This window comes from Daucus carota, chromosome 1 (assembly GCF_001625215.2).
Source record: "Daucus carota subsp. sativus chromosome 1, DH1 v3.0, whole genome shotgun sequence".
NCBI lineage: Eukaryota > Viridiplantae > Streptophyta > Magnoliopsida > Apiales > Apiaceae > Daucus > Daucus carota.
In genome coordinates this window covers 55,274,043-55,292,655 of record NC_030381.2, presented here as the reverse complement: position 1 = coordinate 55,292,655, position 18,613 = coordinate 55,274,043, and the positions used below count along the sequence as shown (strand labels likewise).

The window sequence follows — 18,613 nt, the reverse complement described above, 5'->3', positions numbered from 1 at the left end:
AACGGGAATCGGAACCTCAAACCGTTGGTGTTTGGAGTAGCAATTTGGTGACATGGAGTGGGAACCTCAATCACACTTGGAGCTGGAGGGTAAATTATTGCTCACACTCCTGTTGGCTATATTGGTTGGTTATAATATAAAAATAATATGTTTTTAATATTTAAAGTTGTTAAAATAGAATATATATCAGTTTAATACGATAATAAATGATATGCAATCTTCTTGCAAATTTTTTACCGCAGATGTTTGACAAATTTAGCGATTTTTGAAAGCTTGGCTAAATTTTTTATTTCTGGTATGCCAACTCATATTTTAGCTAAAGACTCTTGATGAATGGAGATGCTCTTAGATTCTTATTCACATTCACGATTCTAAGAAATTGTGCTGCATTGTACTCCATATACCATGGGAAGGCCGGAGAAATCCTAAGTTTTCTTCTAGTGGTAGTACCAGAAATAAAGTTTTTGGCAAATGTGCCAATTTCTTCATTTGTACGGAAAGTATAGATTAATATTACGGTTTGGCTAGTGTGTGCCCATGGGCACATGCTAAGCGCGAAAATTTTTATATTTGGGAGATTTTGATTGGTGTGGTTGGTGTATTTGCAGGAGGGTCCACCATTATCATGAGATAGGAGCCAATCAAAATGATCCAAGCACAAAATTTTCCGCGCTTAGCATGTGCCCATGATAGAAAAACCGTTAATATTATTAGACAAATAATTATTGGTTAAAAATTTTTCTTCTGACAATTCGATCTTTCTTGGTGAATAAATTTTATATTATACTTGAATTCTTGATTTCTCTTTTGATTTCATCTGGTTATTTTAAAAAAACGCAAAGTGGTGTTCATACCAGTATAAAGAATTGATTGGACAGAGGGAGAACGGATGGGACAAACGGAGTAAAATTAATTTCTTTTGAAATACTTAAAATTTAAAAATAGTATAAATATTCATAAACATCGAATAATTTCCTGCACCGTAATTATGTATTTTGTTGTTATGTATTTCATTTCAAGCGTGAGTGTTTGTAGTTAAAAAAAAGATGTTGTATATTTAAAATTATTTGATGTAATAAATTATTTGAAATTAGTTGAAAGTTAAAATGAGTGTTTGAAGCTGCTAGGGTTTTTGCATGTTTAGAATTAGTTGAGATAATAAATTATTTTAGAGTTGCTTTGATTTGAGCATTTGACGAAATATAATTCAAGTAATTAATTAATTTGAAAAATTTTGTCCTTATTAAATGTTATATTGACTAGAAAATATTATTAATCAATCATAACATATTATAATATAAATGAAGAGTTATAATTCAACTATATTTATGAGAAAATATTGTATAAATGGATATCCATACTCCATATAATTTAACTATACTAATAAAAAAACGTCATGTTAAAATAATTAATTCATTGGTGAAGAATATGTGACCATATATATTTATATTAGACAAACGAAATATATTTATTCATAATAATATATTTTAAAAAATATCGTTTCCAAATAAAAAAATCACAATAGAATTCATTCTTTATATTTGAATATTTGAATTGTTATTAAATTGTTAATGTATTTTACTATAATATATGCCCACATATATCATTTAAATATCCACATTATTAAATTTGAAAATATAACTAAAGTTAATGTATTCGATTATGATCGTAAAAATTCGAAATCAAAATTAATCTATTGATCTACTATTCATACCAATTCAAGTTTTATAAAAGATTTATTTAAAAAAATCAATCAAATTAGAAAAAATTCAGCAATTTCTTTTAATAAATCGAGAACATTTAAAACACCGATGTGAGATTGGGGATATTATATATTAAAATAAAAATTATAATATTAAAGTGGACACTTGTTCCTAAACGACTCTAGTATCAGTAATGAGCTCCAATTTGAACACTTATATGCAGTACGCAACATAAAACCCCACTTCATCCGTGGCTGCTTTCACGCGCCACCTCACGCGCTATTCTCTCCTAGAATACCCCTTTCTCTCCAATTCTCTCTCTGAGTTCCGTGCCCAAATCAGTATCTCTCTCTCTCTCTCTCTCTCTCTCTCCAATTGTCTTTCATCTTGTTTTTTCTCTTCTTGCATGTACACCCACTAAATTGTATGTATAGTTTATAATTTTAAGCGTATTTTGTATGATTTCTTGGGGTAATCAGAGGAAATTTATGTTGGGGTTTTGGTTTATAGTCTTTTTTATATTGTTTTTTCTGTTATTTTAGTGAAAAGGTGCTTTAATTGATTGCTGTGTGTTGTTTTTGTGATGGGGTTTTAGTGAAATTGAAAATATGGGTTTTGGTTTTTGTGATTGATTGTTTCAGCCCTTTTTGCGATTGATTGTTTATGCCCTTTCTGTAATTGGACAAATGGGTTATATATGTGTTATTGTAATTGGGGTTTTAGTGAAATCGAAAATATGGGCGTGTTGTGTGACTAATTGTTTAAGCCCTTTTCGTAATTGGAAAATTGAGCTGAATGTATGTTTATATATTTTTGTGATTTGATTTATGAGATGGGTTAATTGGTTGTAACATGCAAAGTGGTTTGAACTTTGAATTGGTTTCGGGTTCTTAGTTTATTACCTTTTTGACGAGTTTGTGTTAATTTCAATGATCTTCAGTTTCGAACTGCAGTGTTTTTACCTTTCTGATGATTGTTTTTTCTGGAATTTCAAGGTTTAATGGCGAACTGCTTTGCATGGAGCTTTATTTGGCAAGACCAGTGTTAACTGAAGGTTTTGGTGGATAGAGTTGTTTTTTCTGGAGTTTTGTTTGGTAAGAATATTATTATTCTGACATCTGTTTTCGTTAATTTTATGACTGTTTCCTATCAATGGATGGACAATCAGCAGAATATACGATATATATTTCTATATGAGGTAAGGATATATGATATATGAGTACTATTTGAGGACACCTAACTTAGGTAAATATGTGAATTAACTTGATGCAACTGAGTATGTGAATGAGTTAGATATTGATTATAAGGAAGATATTGATTATAAGGAAGATATTTATAAAAAAAATACTATCCATATGAAGACGCCCAAATTAGATAAATATGTGAATTAAATCAATGTAAATGATTAGTAATCAATGAGTTAGCCATACAATATGTTAATATATAACATATATGGTAGAAAATATTATAAAGGAAATATTATCTATACGAGGATATTCAAATTAGGTATGTATGCGAATTAAATTGATACAAATGATTAATACACCATGAGTTAGTGATCATTTGATATCATTGAGAATATATTATACAAAGATTAAGGATACTATGCAAGATATAATAGTTCTATGGAGTCCACTATTTCATCGTAGACCATGTATGTTGTGAGAAAAGTATTACAAAATGTATTATCATATTAAACATATGTTAGAAAAATCACCATTTCATTAAATATCTTGAAAATTATGTAAGTTTTGCAAGCAAAATATTGCAAAGTATTGTTCAGCAAGTTATAAAATATATCCTATCATAGTACATACAAGAATTTTATGATTTTTAATGAAATGATGATCTTTGTATAGTATGTTTAGTGAAAATACATTTTGCATTTTCTTAATTGAAAAACTTGTATGGTCTTCAGGGTCTCCGATGAAACAGTGGTTTCCATAATTTTTTTGTCTATTATACAGAGATTACGGATATGATGAAAGATATAATGAATATCACATTCTTTAGCACAACATTAGTTTAATGCTATTCTTTCACCCGTTATAAAAAGAGGATTCAGAGCAAGACTCGTTATACTCATAAGTTAAAAAGTTAAACAATAAAGAGTCATGGCTCACACAGAGCTTACAAAGCTCCAAGAGACTCTTATGTTGTGTTTTGTTGGGATGAATGAAATAGGAAAGAATAGAATGAAACATGAATTGTGTTATGGACAATCTTTCTGTATACTAAAATAAAGAACAATCTTTACATGTGTCACTCTCACATTTAATTTGACACATGTTATCTATTTTTAATGTACACATATCATCTCTTTCTTTAAAGTTATTGCCTATGTGTACCTATTTGATTAATTCATTCTCTGTTTCCACTAATTCTCTCCCCTCATTTTATTATAGAGTCAGTTAACCAATCCTCTCTCTTCCTTCTTATATAAACTCCACTAACTCTCTTAATTTCATTTTTCATTTTGTTATCTTTTATCAATATATTTTATAAAAGTACTGATTAAGTTGTATTATATTTATAAAAGTAATTCCTTTTTATTAATATTATTTAAATTTTGTGGTATACTATTTTATTTACATCTTATGTTTATATGTATGCTATATATTTTTATTATTTTTATTTTACATATATAACACACATCATTAATATATATTTAAATTATTTTTGTTAAAATTAAATAAAATAAGTGTATTATAACCGGGTATCCGCGAGGGAACTAATCTAGTTGTTTATAAATTTCATTTCTTCTTCCATTCCATTCCTTAAACCCTATACTAGAGATCACACCCCAATTTTGGGAAGATTCTCCATTTCTTCTCAAATTTCATTATAACAATTTTGCATTTACTCAATTTTTTTTAAAACTTCCCACCTATATTATTTTTGCTTATTTTTAATTATTTCATTCCATTCTGTTCATTCTTCCCAACCAAATACAACATTAGATGCTCTTTAAAAACTTAAGAGCACTCTTTCGTTTAAGAGCCTCCACATAGTTCCTAACGTTTAATAATTAAATGTTCACTCCGTCCAATTCATCCACTACTTTTCCCTCTCTTTTGGTTCAAACATGAATAATATATAAAAAAGGGAATGAGTATAATGAGCATTGTTGACACTCTTAATAATGTACTAACTTGCAAGGAGCCACATTATTTGTATTACATTTTAGGAGTCGGCTTCGAGACTCTTGGAGATGCTCTTATGGCACTCTAAGTGGCTCCTTATTTGCATCTCCAAAGGTAAATTTAAAGGAGTGCATTGTGAAATATTGCTCTGCGACTCTTAGTGGCTCCTCTAATCACCAAGAGCCTCACTTTCCTCATTTACAAAGAGCCCTATCCCACTCTCAAGTTATATTTATAATAAATAAATTAATAAGGACACCATCTTTCTCTCCACTTTCTTTTTTAATTTATGTATTTTAAGTTTTTTTTTAATCTATTACAAATCTATTAAGGAGTAAATATAAAAAACATTGGAGGAGGTGAGCATGTACTAAATTACTTGGACCGAATTCTTTATATTATATGTAGAGAGTGAACTAGAAGTCTCTTGGTGACGTCCAAGAAAGTATATAGAAGTAGGCTAAGACTCTCAATTTATATACTACAAAAAAACAGAAAAAACAAAAACTTATCTGTATATTTTCTTTCTATCTAGTAATCTAATCTGGAGATAGAGAAGGTTGTGTTTCAAGTTCATTGCAATTCACAACACTGACTTTGCATATTCGTAGTCTTCCTCAAAGGGTTGCATGTTGTTTATGGTTGGTTGGGTTGTAAGTGTTATCTTGTTTAAATTTAATTTTTGTTTATGAGTAGAAATTTATATGTTAGCTCTTCTCCATAACCTGTGTATTTAATTTATGTAAAGACATGTGAGGAGAAATTAAGTTGAGACTCATTTAGGGCATAGTTCAGGAAGTTTGGGCAGCCCTGTTGTACTTGGAATGCGGTTACATGTCACATAGCCCACTGTATCCGAAGTCACAAGGGTGCAGGGACTGAACACTAGACACGTAAAACTTATATAATCTTAATTCATTTTACATTTATAAAATAGTGTCTATTACTAATGAATTGTATACACACAAGTCCATTGCATAAAATCAAGAGACATCATAGAAACAAGTGTTGCATGACCTTACGACGATAGAGTTGAAGGATTTGAGTCAGATCGAGTCACTGGGGATTCTTTGGCAATCTTCCTTATACCAAAATTAAATAATTTTTCATACATGTGTTTTTCAATCTTCCATCTAGTGCCATCTCCCATTTAGTTTCTTTTAGTTTCTTTTAGTTATTATGGACCGAAGAAGTGACTTTGATTATTTATTTTTTAAAATGAGTTGAAGTTTAATGTTATTAAAAATAACATTAGCTCTTCATTTTGCTGTGAGTACCCTGGTCGGACATTCAACACTCGAGCGTGGACATTGGTATGGTCTAGACACCTGGACACTTGTTTACACCAAAATTAGTTTAAACTTATCAAAATTTTACCCAATTCTGGCACTTGGCATCTGGACACATATTCATGCTAACAAAGGTTTCTTGCAATCAGTCTACCCAAACTTATTGTTTCTTTCTCTTTAATATCTCGCATATTGTTTGAATTGTTTGGACAACATATCATTTGAATTTGTTTTTCCTCTTGCATGATTTCCTGTTTACAGATATTAGATAGCAAGGAATCAGATTTTTGCTTTGTAGGTGTAATCTATAGTCATAGGTGCAAGTTCTTGATTTTGGCGTGCAGGTGTAATCTATAGTCATAGGTGCAAATTCTTGATTTCGCTGAAATAACTAATCGTCTACATGAAGACATTGTGGATATACATGATTACTCATTTATAACCACTTAGGGTCTGTTTCGGGGGTGTTGTTAAAATTTGTTGTGCTGTCAGAAAAAGTGCTGGTAAAAAAAGTGCTGTTGTAGAAATCAAATAACTATTTGATAATTTTTTGATATTTGCTTATTTTGAGTTATAATATAAAAAATAATGTTTTTGGCGAGGTTTGATAGTGAAATCTGCAACAATTTTTTGCAAAGCTGAAAAGTAGCTTTTTCCAAAAGCATGGGCGGACCTCCTTTTTCTAAAAGTAGCTTTTCGGCTAAAAACTGCTGTTTGAAAAAGCTGTTTTAGATTTACCAAACTTTTTTTCACTTGCTTTTCAACAAAAAGTTGCTGTTTTCAACAACAATACCAAACAGTACCTTAGAGTAGTTAAAAGTTTTTATGTTTTGTTCACAATATTGGTTTTGATACCTTGATAATTAAGATATCAGGTATAGAGTACTAAAAACAAGACACACATTAGTTACGTATAAGAACAAGACACACATTAGTTACATACCATGTTTTTTCTAATTCTGTATTTCACATTACTTAGCACTTCACTTTCATAATTTTTTTCAATTCCCTTGTTACATATTGCACACAGAATGCTCCTGTTATATTTTTATCTCACACTAGTCGAATGCAGGTGCTTTGGCTTAGTTGCAACTTAATTAAAAAAATTCATTCAAATAAGCTATGGCGCCAAATCCACGAGTTTTGAAGGCCTTTCGTGCTATGAAGGCTATTGGGATTCTTGAAGATAAAGTGAAACCGGTCCTGAAAGATCTGTTGAAACTGTATGACAAAAACTGGGAACATATTGAAGAAGAAAACTACCGTGCTCTTGCAGATGCTATACTTGAAAGAGATGAAATGGAGGTGCATTCTTGTTTTTTCATTCTGTCTTGTTCACTTATATTTATATCCAAGTTAAAATTCCTTATTGTGCATTCCAATCTCCAGGCAGCATCAGAAAAAAACAAAAACCTTGGGAATTCTAATGTAAGTAATTTTCTTTTCTTCATTTATGTACTAGTTTTGTGCAACTTGACCAGTGCATCCTAATTTACATTGTTTTGACCAGGATGATGAAAATTTAGAGCATGATGAGCCTGACCGTCCTTTAAAAAGGTTGCGATTAAAGCACCAAGATAATCATCTTTCTTCTTCTTTGATAGACGGTAGCCCTGACTTAGGTGTTGGTGAATTCAAAAAGCCAAAAGTTGAGGCAGATGAAGCAAGTGCACGGGAAATTACAAATCCTGAACCTCAGTCGGTATCTTTACAGCCACTTGCTAAAGATAAAGGGAAGCAACCTGTTTCAAGTGAAGCAGGAGCTCCAGTAATATCTGTTCCATCTCATTCATCTCTTATACGTTCCAAAGACAAAGGAAAGGAGCCGCTCCTACCTGAAGATACTCCAAAAGATTTCAGGTTGTTTTCTGAGAGGTCTTCTTCTCATGGTGTGACCATTAGGGAGCCAAAGGTGGATGCTGTAATTTCTCTTCCTCCAAAAAAGGTTCCAAATGGTTATGCTTTGACAAAATTAAACGATAGTTCGTCTATAGATGAAAAGCTACATGCTGATGTTGCAGCTACAGCAGTTCATCCTGGTAGACCTTATGTTCCTTTATCTTCCAGTTCAGTCCTGATATTTATATGAATTAAGTAAATTACTGTATAATTGCTATACCATTATTTACATAAGGTCTACAGATCAATAATTTTTTTTTTATACCAGTGTCTAGTCAACACCAAATTTTTGGTGTAGGCCATACAAGATCTATGATATCTATGATTGAACTTATGACTCTGATCTCCATGAAGCCAGAGTAGCATATCAACCGTTTGGGCCTTTTGGCTTGTATATGTTAAAGTGATATTAGCATGGATATGTGAAACTTGTATTTATCTTTGTGTTGGATGTTAGCTGTTTGGTGCTTTTAATCTCATCCTCACATTTACTTGTACGTTTGAATATTTTATGTGATAAATATATATATTTTTAGTAAGAAAAAAGTTGATCTGTACTTGATAGAATGTTTCTGGCTTAACCCCAGATATTAGTTTTTGTTTGATTTGTTTTTTAATTATTTAATAGTAGGCTCTTGTTGTTTGGACTAGTTATAACTCATGTATTGTTTTCATGATCAATCTGTAAAAATCCTGGTTAATTTTGAATATTTATTAACAGTTTGATGGAATCTGGAAACAGAGTTGACTTCTGTTTCCTCTTCTACCAGGAAGAATTGCAAATAATGCCATTATTCCAAGTGCATTTTCACTGGTTAATGTTTTTGTGTCTTGATTATATTTAGAATTGAGCTACTGTGTTTCCTCACTAAAATGTCTGTTTTTTCCCATATTTGGCAGAGCCATTACCAGATGGACGCTCTACTGTTGAAAATGTTTCTGTACCTGATCCAACTGGTCAAACAGTGCTATCATTCCATTCAGTAATTGATAATGATGAGAACAATGATATTCCTGATTTTGCAAGTGAAAAGAGAATTAATTCAGAGCTGGTTAAAAGTCAATGTAGATCTAATCCAGACTTTGATGTCACTACTGCACCGTGTGGGGATACGGGTGTTTCTGTAAGCGATTGTTCAACTCTGGGGAAACCTGAAGTACAGTATGTACCACCGCCTTTAAATGGAGCAGACAACATTCAGCCTGATGCTGCGGTAGTTTCCCCTCAGGAACCAATATCTCTTCCACCATGCAGCGGTATGAATGGTTCACCACCTCATGATAACAGAATGGTGAATCATTACGAAGTCAACTCAGACAGAGCACTTACAGTCAACAATTCAACTAACTGTCAGAGTCTAATGGCTGTCCAGAAGCCTCAAGCTATGCTGAATAATGGGAATTCTGTGCATGATGTTAATGACTTGTCTAAGGGACAGGAAAAAGTTGTGGTTTATTTGCAAAATGAAATCAATAGCGAATGTCAACTATCGTTCAACTACATACCTGAAAATGTGATTTTTCAAAAAGCTCATGTGAACATCTCTCTCGCTCATATTAGAGAGAGTTGTTGTTCGAAATGTTCGGGTGACTGTCTATCATCATCCACTCCTTGTGCATGTGCAGATGAAAATAATGGCGAGTATGCATACACATCGGAAGGCCTTGTTAAGGAGAAGCTTTTAGAAGAGTGCATTTCTATAAAACGTGAACCTCAGAATCAGATACTACTACTTTGCAAGGAATGTCCCTTGGAGAGATTGAAAAATGAGGAAAAAATAGAATCATGCAAGGGTCACCTAATGAGGAAGTTTATTAAAGAATGCTGGTGGAAATGTGGTTGCAGTAAAAACTGTGGCAATCGCGTTGTACAACGTGGAATAGATCGCAAGTTACAAGTTAGTATAAATGATTGTATTCGCATCTCCTCAATTCTTGGGTTCTGATGTGATAATATGCTATCTTGGTTTTCTCCTCCATCTACTAAACAAACAAAATGTTAATAACTTTCTTTGTTATATGTATTAGGTGTTTATGACAGTTGGAGGAAAAGGTTGGGGGCTTCGCACCCTAGAGAGTCTGCCCAAAGGGGCTTTTGTTTGTGAGTATGTAGGAGAAGTGATAACGAATTCTGAGCTTTGTGATCGAGTCTTGCAAGGCCGCAACACTGGATCTCATCAATATTCTGTGCCTCTTGATGCTAATTGGAGTACAAAGATAGTGTTAAAGGATGAAGAAGCACTCTGCTTGGATGCAACCCATTATGGTAATGTTGCAAGGTTCATCAACCATAGGTAAGTAATAATGTTGGGCATCGTTGTCTGCATATTTGCCATCATATTTATAAGTTGCTAATCATTTTTATTATATATATTTAATCTGATTTACTTTTTTGCGCTGAATTTCTTATAACTGTTAATACAAGTCTGATTATGGCATTTGATCAAAAGGATCATATCTTTATTCTCTTCTTTTCATCCAAACCATCATGTCCCTGAGAGAACACATGCATGCAGCTCAACCTGCCAAAGAATCACCTTGATACAATTTCCTGTGAAGTGTCCTGTATGTGCATTTTGGTTTTTGTACTACCTCATCTACAAAAATTATTTTACCTCGTCTAGGTAATACTAATATATTTATAATCTTAGTTTTTTTTTAAATCTTAATTTTTGTTCCTTGTATTTTGCCACAAAATCTGAGTTATTTCATTCGTACTTGTTATTCTCCATCAACATTTTCCTAAGTTCCATACTAGATGCCTTTCTTGAAGTTCTATAATAATCCATGTTTAGTTGCCTTTCCATATTTTAAATGTTTTAGCTAATATCTGGTTTTGTAGGTGTGTCGACTCAAATTTGATTGAAATCCCTGTGGAGGTAGAGACTCCAGATCGCCACTATTACCATGTGAGGAGTCTTGTTAGTTGCTGTATTGTTTATTTACATGTGTACTAATGGTGTGCAGTACATATTTAGTAGTTTATTTCTTTTGATCACAGCTAGCCTTCTTCACAACAAGAGAGGTGAAAGCTTTGGAAGAGCTAACATGGGTAAGTATGTTGGCAAATATTTGTAGATATCTGGGATTATCGTTAGTGATTATTCCATCATGTTACTTTTACCCCTTTACCCCCCCCCCCCCCCCCCCCCCCCCCCCCTCCTCTTCTTCCATTTAGGTTGTTTATCCAAGTTTTTTCTCAATCATCGAGCCGATTAGTGTCAAAAATGGAAATTAATGTGGACCTCCACCGATCAACTTTTACCAGTTTAGCACATGGATGGCCTAACTACTTAACAAGCACACCATGGTTTTATTAATTATCTCACTATTTTACCAGTTCAGATAAGATTGTTTTGTCTGTATATAAGCTCAAGTTCACCAGAGTTTAATACTGAAAAGTGAATGTCATAGGATGTTATATCCAGATCAAACTAAAATGACCAAAATATATAGAAATTACAGCCTATATAGATCTGATTTTGTTTGTAATTTGCGGAATATACACCTTTAGTTGACACCAACTTTTGTTCTTTATCTGCCTCTATTGTTTTTGGAGCTTAATTCAAAATTCTTTAATATTGATGCATTTTCTAAAATTTTGTTTTTGACTGAATCTAAAATTGTTTTAATATGTTTGCTTCTTGCTTATGCATGTAGTTCAGCCACTTGTTAACTGCTTTGTTATCTCATTAATGTTACTTTTTTGTAGTTAACTTCCAGCAAAATTGGTCTTGTACATCTAGTTTATTGTATGCATTTTCTTTGTCAAACAGCCATTACAATTATGTTACTTGCAGGATTATGGTATTGATTTTGATGATCATGATCGTCCTATCAGCACATTTGAGTGCCTGTGCGGTAGCAACTTTTGCCGCAACATTAACCGCACAAGTGAGTACTTTTTTGTTTTGTAAAGCTTATAGGCTCATAGAGTAGGAGAATTAAACCCTAAACCTGGGATCGGCAAAGGATTTTTGTAAAGCTTATAGGCTCATAGAGTAGTATACATTCTGAGATAATCTTCGAGTGAGAGGGAATTGAACCCAAAACCTGGGATCGGCAAAGGATAAGCTTTTACTGCTTGGCTATACCATCACTTTCTCAAGTGAGTACTTTTATTAATACACAACAAGTTGTATATACATCGCATACGTTGACATAAGTTAGCTGGGGTTTTATAGATGAAAATAGACGGTTAAAATAATCAGGAAAAGTATTCTTCTTGGTCCATAAGCTTTAGGTACTCTTTTTATGATTACTGTGGATCTTGTTCAAGATTCAGGAGCAGCATCATATTGTTTATTCAAATCAAATTTATGCAATGTAAATTGTAATCGAGATTTGGTCAAATTTGCTTTTCTGTACCATGATCAGCTCCAATTCGCTGACACTTATCATGGGCTTCATACAGGATCTGCATCTGAAGCAACAGCGACATGATTGACAAACTGCTGGATTCGGTGTTTACTGATAATGATGACAATTTGTCGTATCCTGCTTATTTGCTTATTATATGAGTGTTGCCGTTAGTTCAACAAATATCGGTGTGGTGTATAACCTAGTTCCAGCTGACCTTGTTAGCGCATGCTGGTTGATTAGCTCTAGCCTTTAGGTTTACCCGGAAAAATTTGTCGTTCAGAGGACAGCTTGTATTTGTCGTTCTTTCTTAGCGATTATGTTTTATGATTCTTTTTAGTGTGCCTGGATAAGTAGTAAACGTATTGGAGAGTTAGATTTCTCTTTACCTTGTTCTGTTTTTTAAAATAATAGTTAGATTCCTCACCTGATAATAATGGTTTTTTTTTTTTTTTCATCAGAGAATTGTTTTATTGTTATGTTTTGAAAAGACAGAACTAGCATTTGATTAAAATTCCAAAACTAATTTGTTCGCACAAAAGTACATTTTGTTGGAAATGGAGGAAAGGCTCTAATTTGGAGAATTAAGGACTGAAATATCACATTTTTAAAAACTGGTGAACACAACTAGCTTTGAGGGGATTTTGCTAAGGTTAGGAGATATTTTCATATGGGATTGTGTTGTTTGGGCTTCGAAAACGTAATGTTACATTTTCTACCATTAGGATCCGTTAGTTTTACGTTGTATCTTCTCCCATCAGGGTCATAAGTCTTCTCCATTAGGATCGTCCTTAAGTTTCTAGCTGTTTGTTATGTGTCTCCTTAGGTCAAAAAGATTATAAACACTACATGATGTAGTGTCATGTAGTGCTTTTCTTATGTGCCTTCTTATTTAGGTTAAAAAAGATTAGAGTAAAATGCATTGTGTGCCTGCACTTTTGGTGAGACACCACTTGCAGTATCGCACTTTTAAAACCACCACATGCAATATCACACTTCATATGATTTATATAAACGCCATTAACAAACAAAGGGGTACTTATGTAATTTCATCTTTGTAATGGCTCTTTTATACTTTTTTTAAATTTAACGAAGCTGCAACCTCTTCAAATAATTATACAATCTCACGGAGCCCTAATTTTCCCGAAGTTGTCTCATATGATAGCTGGAAAATTAGGGTTAGGTGAGGCTGTAAAATGATTTGGGAGGGTTGCAGTTTCATTAAATGGCAAAACGAAGAACAAAAAAACCGTTACAGTGGTGAAATTATACAAAATACTCCTTTGTCTGTTAACGGCGTTAAGAATTATAGAAAAGAGTGCATAAATTGTATCGGGTTGCATGTGGTGGTTTTAGAAGTGTAATATTGCAAGTGGTGTCTCGCTTCGTTTAAAGTGCAGGTTCACAAAATGCACTTTACTCAAAAGATTATAAACACTACTTCCTCCGTGCCAATGAACTGTATACGTTACTTTTTGGCACGTTTTTTAAGACTCTTTTAAAATATTCCATAATATATTTTTAATTTTTTTTTTTTCTGAATAAAACTTAGTTATGACTCATGAGTAAGAATTAGATTCTATGCAACAACAGACAAGACTGAAATTGATGATTCAAAAGAGTGGATGGAAAAACAAATGCATAAAGCAATGATACTGATAAACATTGATCAGAAAGATCAGTGGTATTTTGCATCATCATGCAAGACTTCAAGCCTTAAACATTCCTGCGCAATTTGGCAATGCGCAGAGACACGATAACATTGTCTTTTACTCCCTCCATCCTAATTTATATGACCCTTTTGCTCATTTCACACATATTAAGTAATATTAAATGGTTGTTTTTTTTCCATCTTTGCCCATATTTATTGTGTTGACTTCTTATTGTATATTAGCTAGTGGTTCATTGGAATGATAAATAAGAGAGGGTAAGGATGGAAGATGGTTGATAAATATGCATTGAAAAGGGAGAAGCTCAACTATTTTGGGATAAATTTTTTTGCCAAAAGGCTCATCTAATTTGGGATGGAGGGAGTAGATCGTAGAGAAACAGGAAATATGCTTGTCTCCAACGACGGTTGAGCATTAAAGTTCCAATGATCCACCAAAAACTAGTGCTGAAACTTACATAGAGCCACCTTGTATATTCACTATCGTCTTCATCAGCTTCATACTCAGGGGATGAAGGCGGGATGTGACCTCGTATATTCACTTTCAGATTGGATAATTTATGAATGGAATTCGGAAGCACGCCAGAAAGTTGATATGCAGATAGATCCATATAGCTCAGATCATTCAGATGACCAAATGACTCTGGAATTGGACCATTGGTTGTGGCCAAGACTCAGATGAGTCAGAGCAGTCATATGACCAAATGACTCTGGAATTCTACCTTCTAACGCGTTAATACCCAGGTCAAGTTCTACCAGACTGCCATTGAATTGGAGAAGCCAATTAAAAATGGATGAACTGAAGTTATTTTCTCGAAGTACAAGGGTAGAAACAGCAGGAGACCTAAAGAAGAAGATGGAACTGTTAGATTACACTTATCATGGGCTTCATACAGGATCTGCATCTGAAGCAACAGCGACATGATAGATAAACTACTGTAAACATATTGAAGGAAAGATCAGGTATCTCCCCGCCATCACTCGAACATACACCACCGCCGGTCGGTGACGGAGCGAAGTAAGTTCTGTGTATATATGTATATAGCAGTGTACTTGTTAAAAGCGGAAGAAAAACGAGCTTACGTTATTTCAAACTTCATGCTACAAATTATTAAATAAAAACTAATATACGCAGACTCCCACAAACCAGGAACAAATAAACCAGCTCATATGAATTCTCCACAAAGCAAATATTTCTCTAAAAATTCTCCACTACTCTACAAGTCTTTCCCTATTGTGATAGTAGACTAAGTCATACCGTTAACAAAAATTAAATAAAACAAATACTTAAATTTCAACACTATTGTATCTTTTTGAAGTGCGTTGCAGCTCATTTAGAATTGATACGGGACTCCCGCTAAATTTCACCTTAATTTTCTCCCATATCACATATTTAAGTTCTGTTATAAATAAACATGAATTTATTTACAAAACCTATAAACAACTCTTTCACTTAAATAACTCTACTGAAATGCCAGATAAACAACTCTTTTAGTTGCAAATGAGCTAATATAAATTTAAATAGCATAAGTTATTAATGAATTTGTGATTTGGCGTTATAGAAATGTCCATGGTGTGAAGAAACTGCAACATATAATTTGTTCACAGACTCAACTACTTAATTATCAATTAATCATGAGTCCTTTATCCTCTCAGTTTTATTTTCAAACAGTCAAACTCATGTATAATATATAGTATCTCAATTCAACAAATTATAAGCAGTTTTAAAACTTTAACCGCGTGCATGTTAATATATACCGTACTGTTTTTATGCAGACCAGCTCTGCTAATAATTGGTGGTGCCAATGCCATGGAAAAGAGAATTTAACACCATGTTACTGTTTTCCCTTCAATCATAACAAATTGTAATTATTTAACTCGGATACTACTCAATTATCTTTATATCTAAAATCAATAATATAAATATTATTTTACAATATTATGTGAACCTTATTGAAGTTTAATAAGAAAATGTTTTCTAGCTAAAATTAAAAGTTCTCATCTATTTAATTTATAATCCAACGATTTTGAAATATTTTTTTACTCAACTCGATCAACAAAAACAAAAAAACATATCCTGGTTATATATAAAATCAGATCAAAGAAGACATCTTCCTCTCATGAAGCAATTTCAATGTAGATTTTAATCTAATTCAGAGAAAAAATTGGAAAGAGTAAAGAAAATGTTTCTGGGTTCCGAGAATGTATTAAACAGGTGTTCCTTCTTTCTCTTGCTGGCATCTTTTTCTATAGAAAATAGTTTTTTATATATAGGCAATTCTTACAATTTCTCCACCCCTAAAAATATATTACTTCCACCTTTTTTATATAACAATTTTGACTTTTTGACAAGTTAAATTAACTATACTTTGATTGAAATTTATATGTATCATATAATTCGAAAAAATAATAAAAATTATATTTTTATAAAATATATTTAGTCTATTTTAACACACAATTTCAAAATTTAAAAATAATGGTTAAATAATTTGTAATTTTTAATCAAAAATTGATCAATTTGACTCCTTCAAAACAAAATTGACATGTAAAAAGAGACGGCGAAAATAACTGTCCATTAATTACATTTAAATGTCATTAATTATATGACTAAGTCTGTAACTTACATATTTAATAAACACCTAGTTAATATTTATAACTTTCAAATATGTAAATAATATATTTCATTTTTAATTATATTTGACAAAATCAATTCAAGAAAAAACACTTAAGAATTTCTTAACCCGGGTTAACAAATGTGTATTTAGATTATACAATATTGTACTATATAATTCTCCTATAGTTTCCTCTTATATCTTACTATATATGGATCATTGTTTTTGAAATATACGGATGCCTACGCTATATATGATTGTTTTTTTATAGTTTTTGAAATATACGGATGCCTACGCTATATATGACTGTTTTTTTATAGTTGAGAATTAGTTCCATTTAAATGCCGCAAATCGATCACCGGACAACTTCTGATATGGTAAAAAAAACCATGCCTATGGTGTGAATCAAGAAAATTCTAACATCATTCGTTTATGACAACTTACCTACTTTGAAAATGATGTTTATGAGTTATGACTCATGCATGTTAAGAAAGCATAGAGTTTGTTTTTTATATAAAAGGATTATCACATACTTTGTTAATAATAATAATTAAATAAAAATTATAAAATTATGGATAGAACAAGTATAGCGGATTAATTACGATGGACGATTTAAAATATATTTACTATTTACCGTTAAACTTAATCATTTTTTTTTCTCTATTTTTCATTGGATGTGGATAACATATCGTAATTGAATGTTTTGTGCATATGTATTTATTCTAATACGTGTAGTTTCTATAATCAGATTATGTACCAAACTAGACATCTTAGGGCGGTCTATCAACATTCTGTCACTATCTGCTTATCTCTTTGAAGTGCTCTGCCGCTCATTTAAAATTGACATGGGGCTCTTACTAAATTCCACCTTAATTTTCTCTCATATCTCATATTTGAAATTTCATTGTAAATAAACATGGTTTTATTTATAAAATATAAAAGTGGATGGTATACTTTCGTTAGAGCTGTTTAAATAGTACAAGTTATTAACGAATTTGTTGATTTGGTGTCATAGAAATGTCCCTGGTGTGAAGAAAAGGGCAACATATAATTTGTTCACAAACTGAACTACTAAATAATCAATTAATCATGAATCCATTATCCTCTCACAAATTTTAAACAGTCAAACTCAATCTCACATCTTGATTCAACAAATTATAAACAGTTTTAAAATAAGGTAACAGTTAGAATTGGAAACTTTTGAGTATCATAAACTTCAGACCAGCTAGGCTAATAAATGGTGGTGCCAATGCCTTGGAAAAGAGAATTTAACACCATGTTACTCCTTCCGTTCCTAAACAATAGTCGCTTTGACTTTGTGCACGTATTTTGAGGTGTCCAAAAAATATAATTCTACATATTATTTTTTAAATTTTCTTTTTCTGAATAAAAGTTTGACATCTATATTTTTATTCAAAAAAAGAAAATTTAAAAAATAATGTGTAGAAATATGTTTTTATTGCATCTCAAAATACGTGCAAAAAGTCGACTATTATTTAGGAACGGAGGGAGTACTGTTATCCCTATTGCAGCCAAGTCGAGCCTGTGATAGTTTCCATTTAACAAGTCTAAAAATCTTGACAAGGAACTTCTCAAAGTCCAAAATTGAACTAAGGTACTGAAAGGGTCAAGAGGAGCACTCACGGAATCCAAATCTTCATCAAATTCAGCAAAAACTATACTGCTGCATCTTCCAAGCACTACCTGCAGGGGAGCTTTTCCTCTGGACAAGTATAATTGAGGAAAATACAGTTGGTGCATCAAATTGGCCCAATTTTTGCATACACAACTGCATCTGATAATGAATTTTGCCAAAAGAAAGCATAAAATTTCAATAGTAATACATGCATGCAGATCAGTTATGTTGCTGGTACCTTTCATCATATTTAACTCATGGATACCAAAATTTGATAATTAATAGAATACCAAAAAAAACCTC

At 32.2% G+C, this 18,613-nt stretch overlaps 1 protein-coding gene across 2 annotated transcripts; it reads left to right on the top strand.

Annotated features, from left to right (window-relative positions):
* Positions 1-1,889: 1,889 nt before the first annotated feature.
* LOC108204719 (probable inactive histone-lysine N-methyltransferase SUVR2) lies at positions 1,890-12,781 on the top strand. 2 transcript variants are annotated; one of them, XM_017374287.2, is made up of 11 exons: positions 1,890-2,044; positions 2,699-2,797; positions 7,208-7,440; positions 7,525-7,563; positions 7,646-8,174; positions 8,935-9,932; positions 10,063-10,328; positions 10,877-10,943; positions 11,036-11,086; positions 11,835-11,928; positions 12,449-12,781. In XM_017374287.2, exons 3-11 carry the CDS (start codon positions 7,258-7,260, stop codon positions 12,475-12,477), a joined length of 2,256 nt encoding a protein of 751 aa, XP_017229776.1. In that variant the 5' UTR covers positions 1,890-2,044; positions 2,699-2,797; positions 7,208-7,257; the 3' UTR covers positions 12,478-12,781. The 2 variants fall into 2 exon arrangements, with proteins under 2 accessions (XP_017229776.1, XP_017229777.1); XM_017374288.2 differs by having other exon boundaries at positions 2,003-2,127.
* The last annotated feature ends 5,832 nt before the right edge of the window (positions 12,782-18,613 follow it).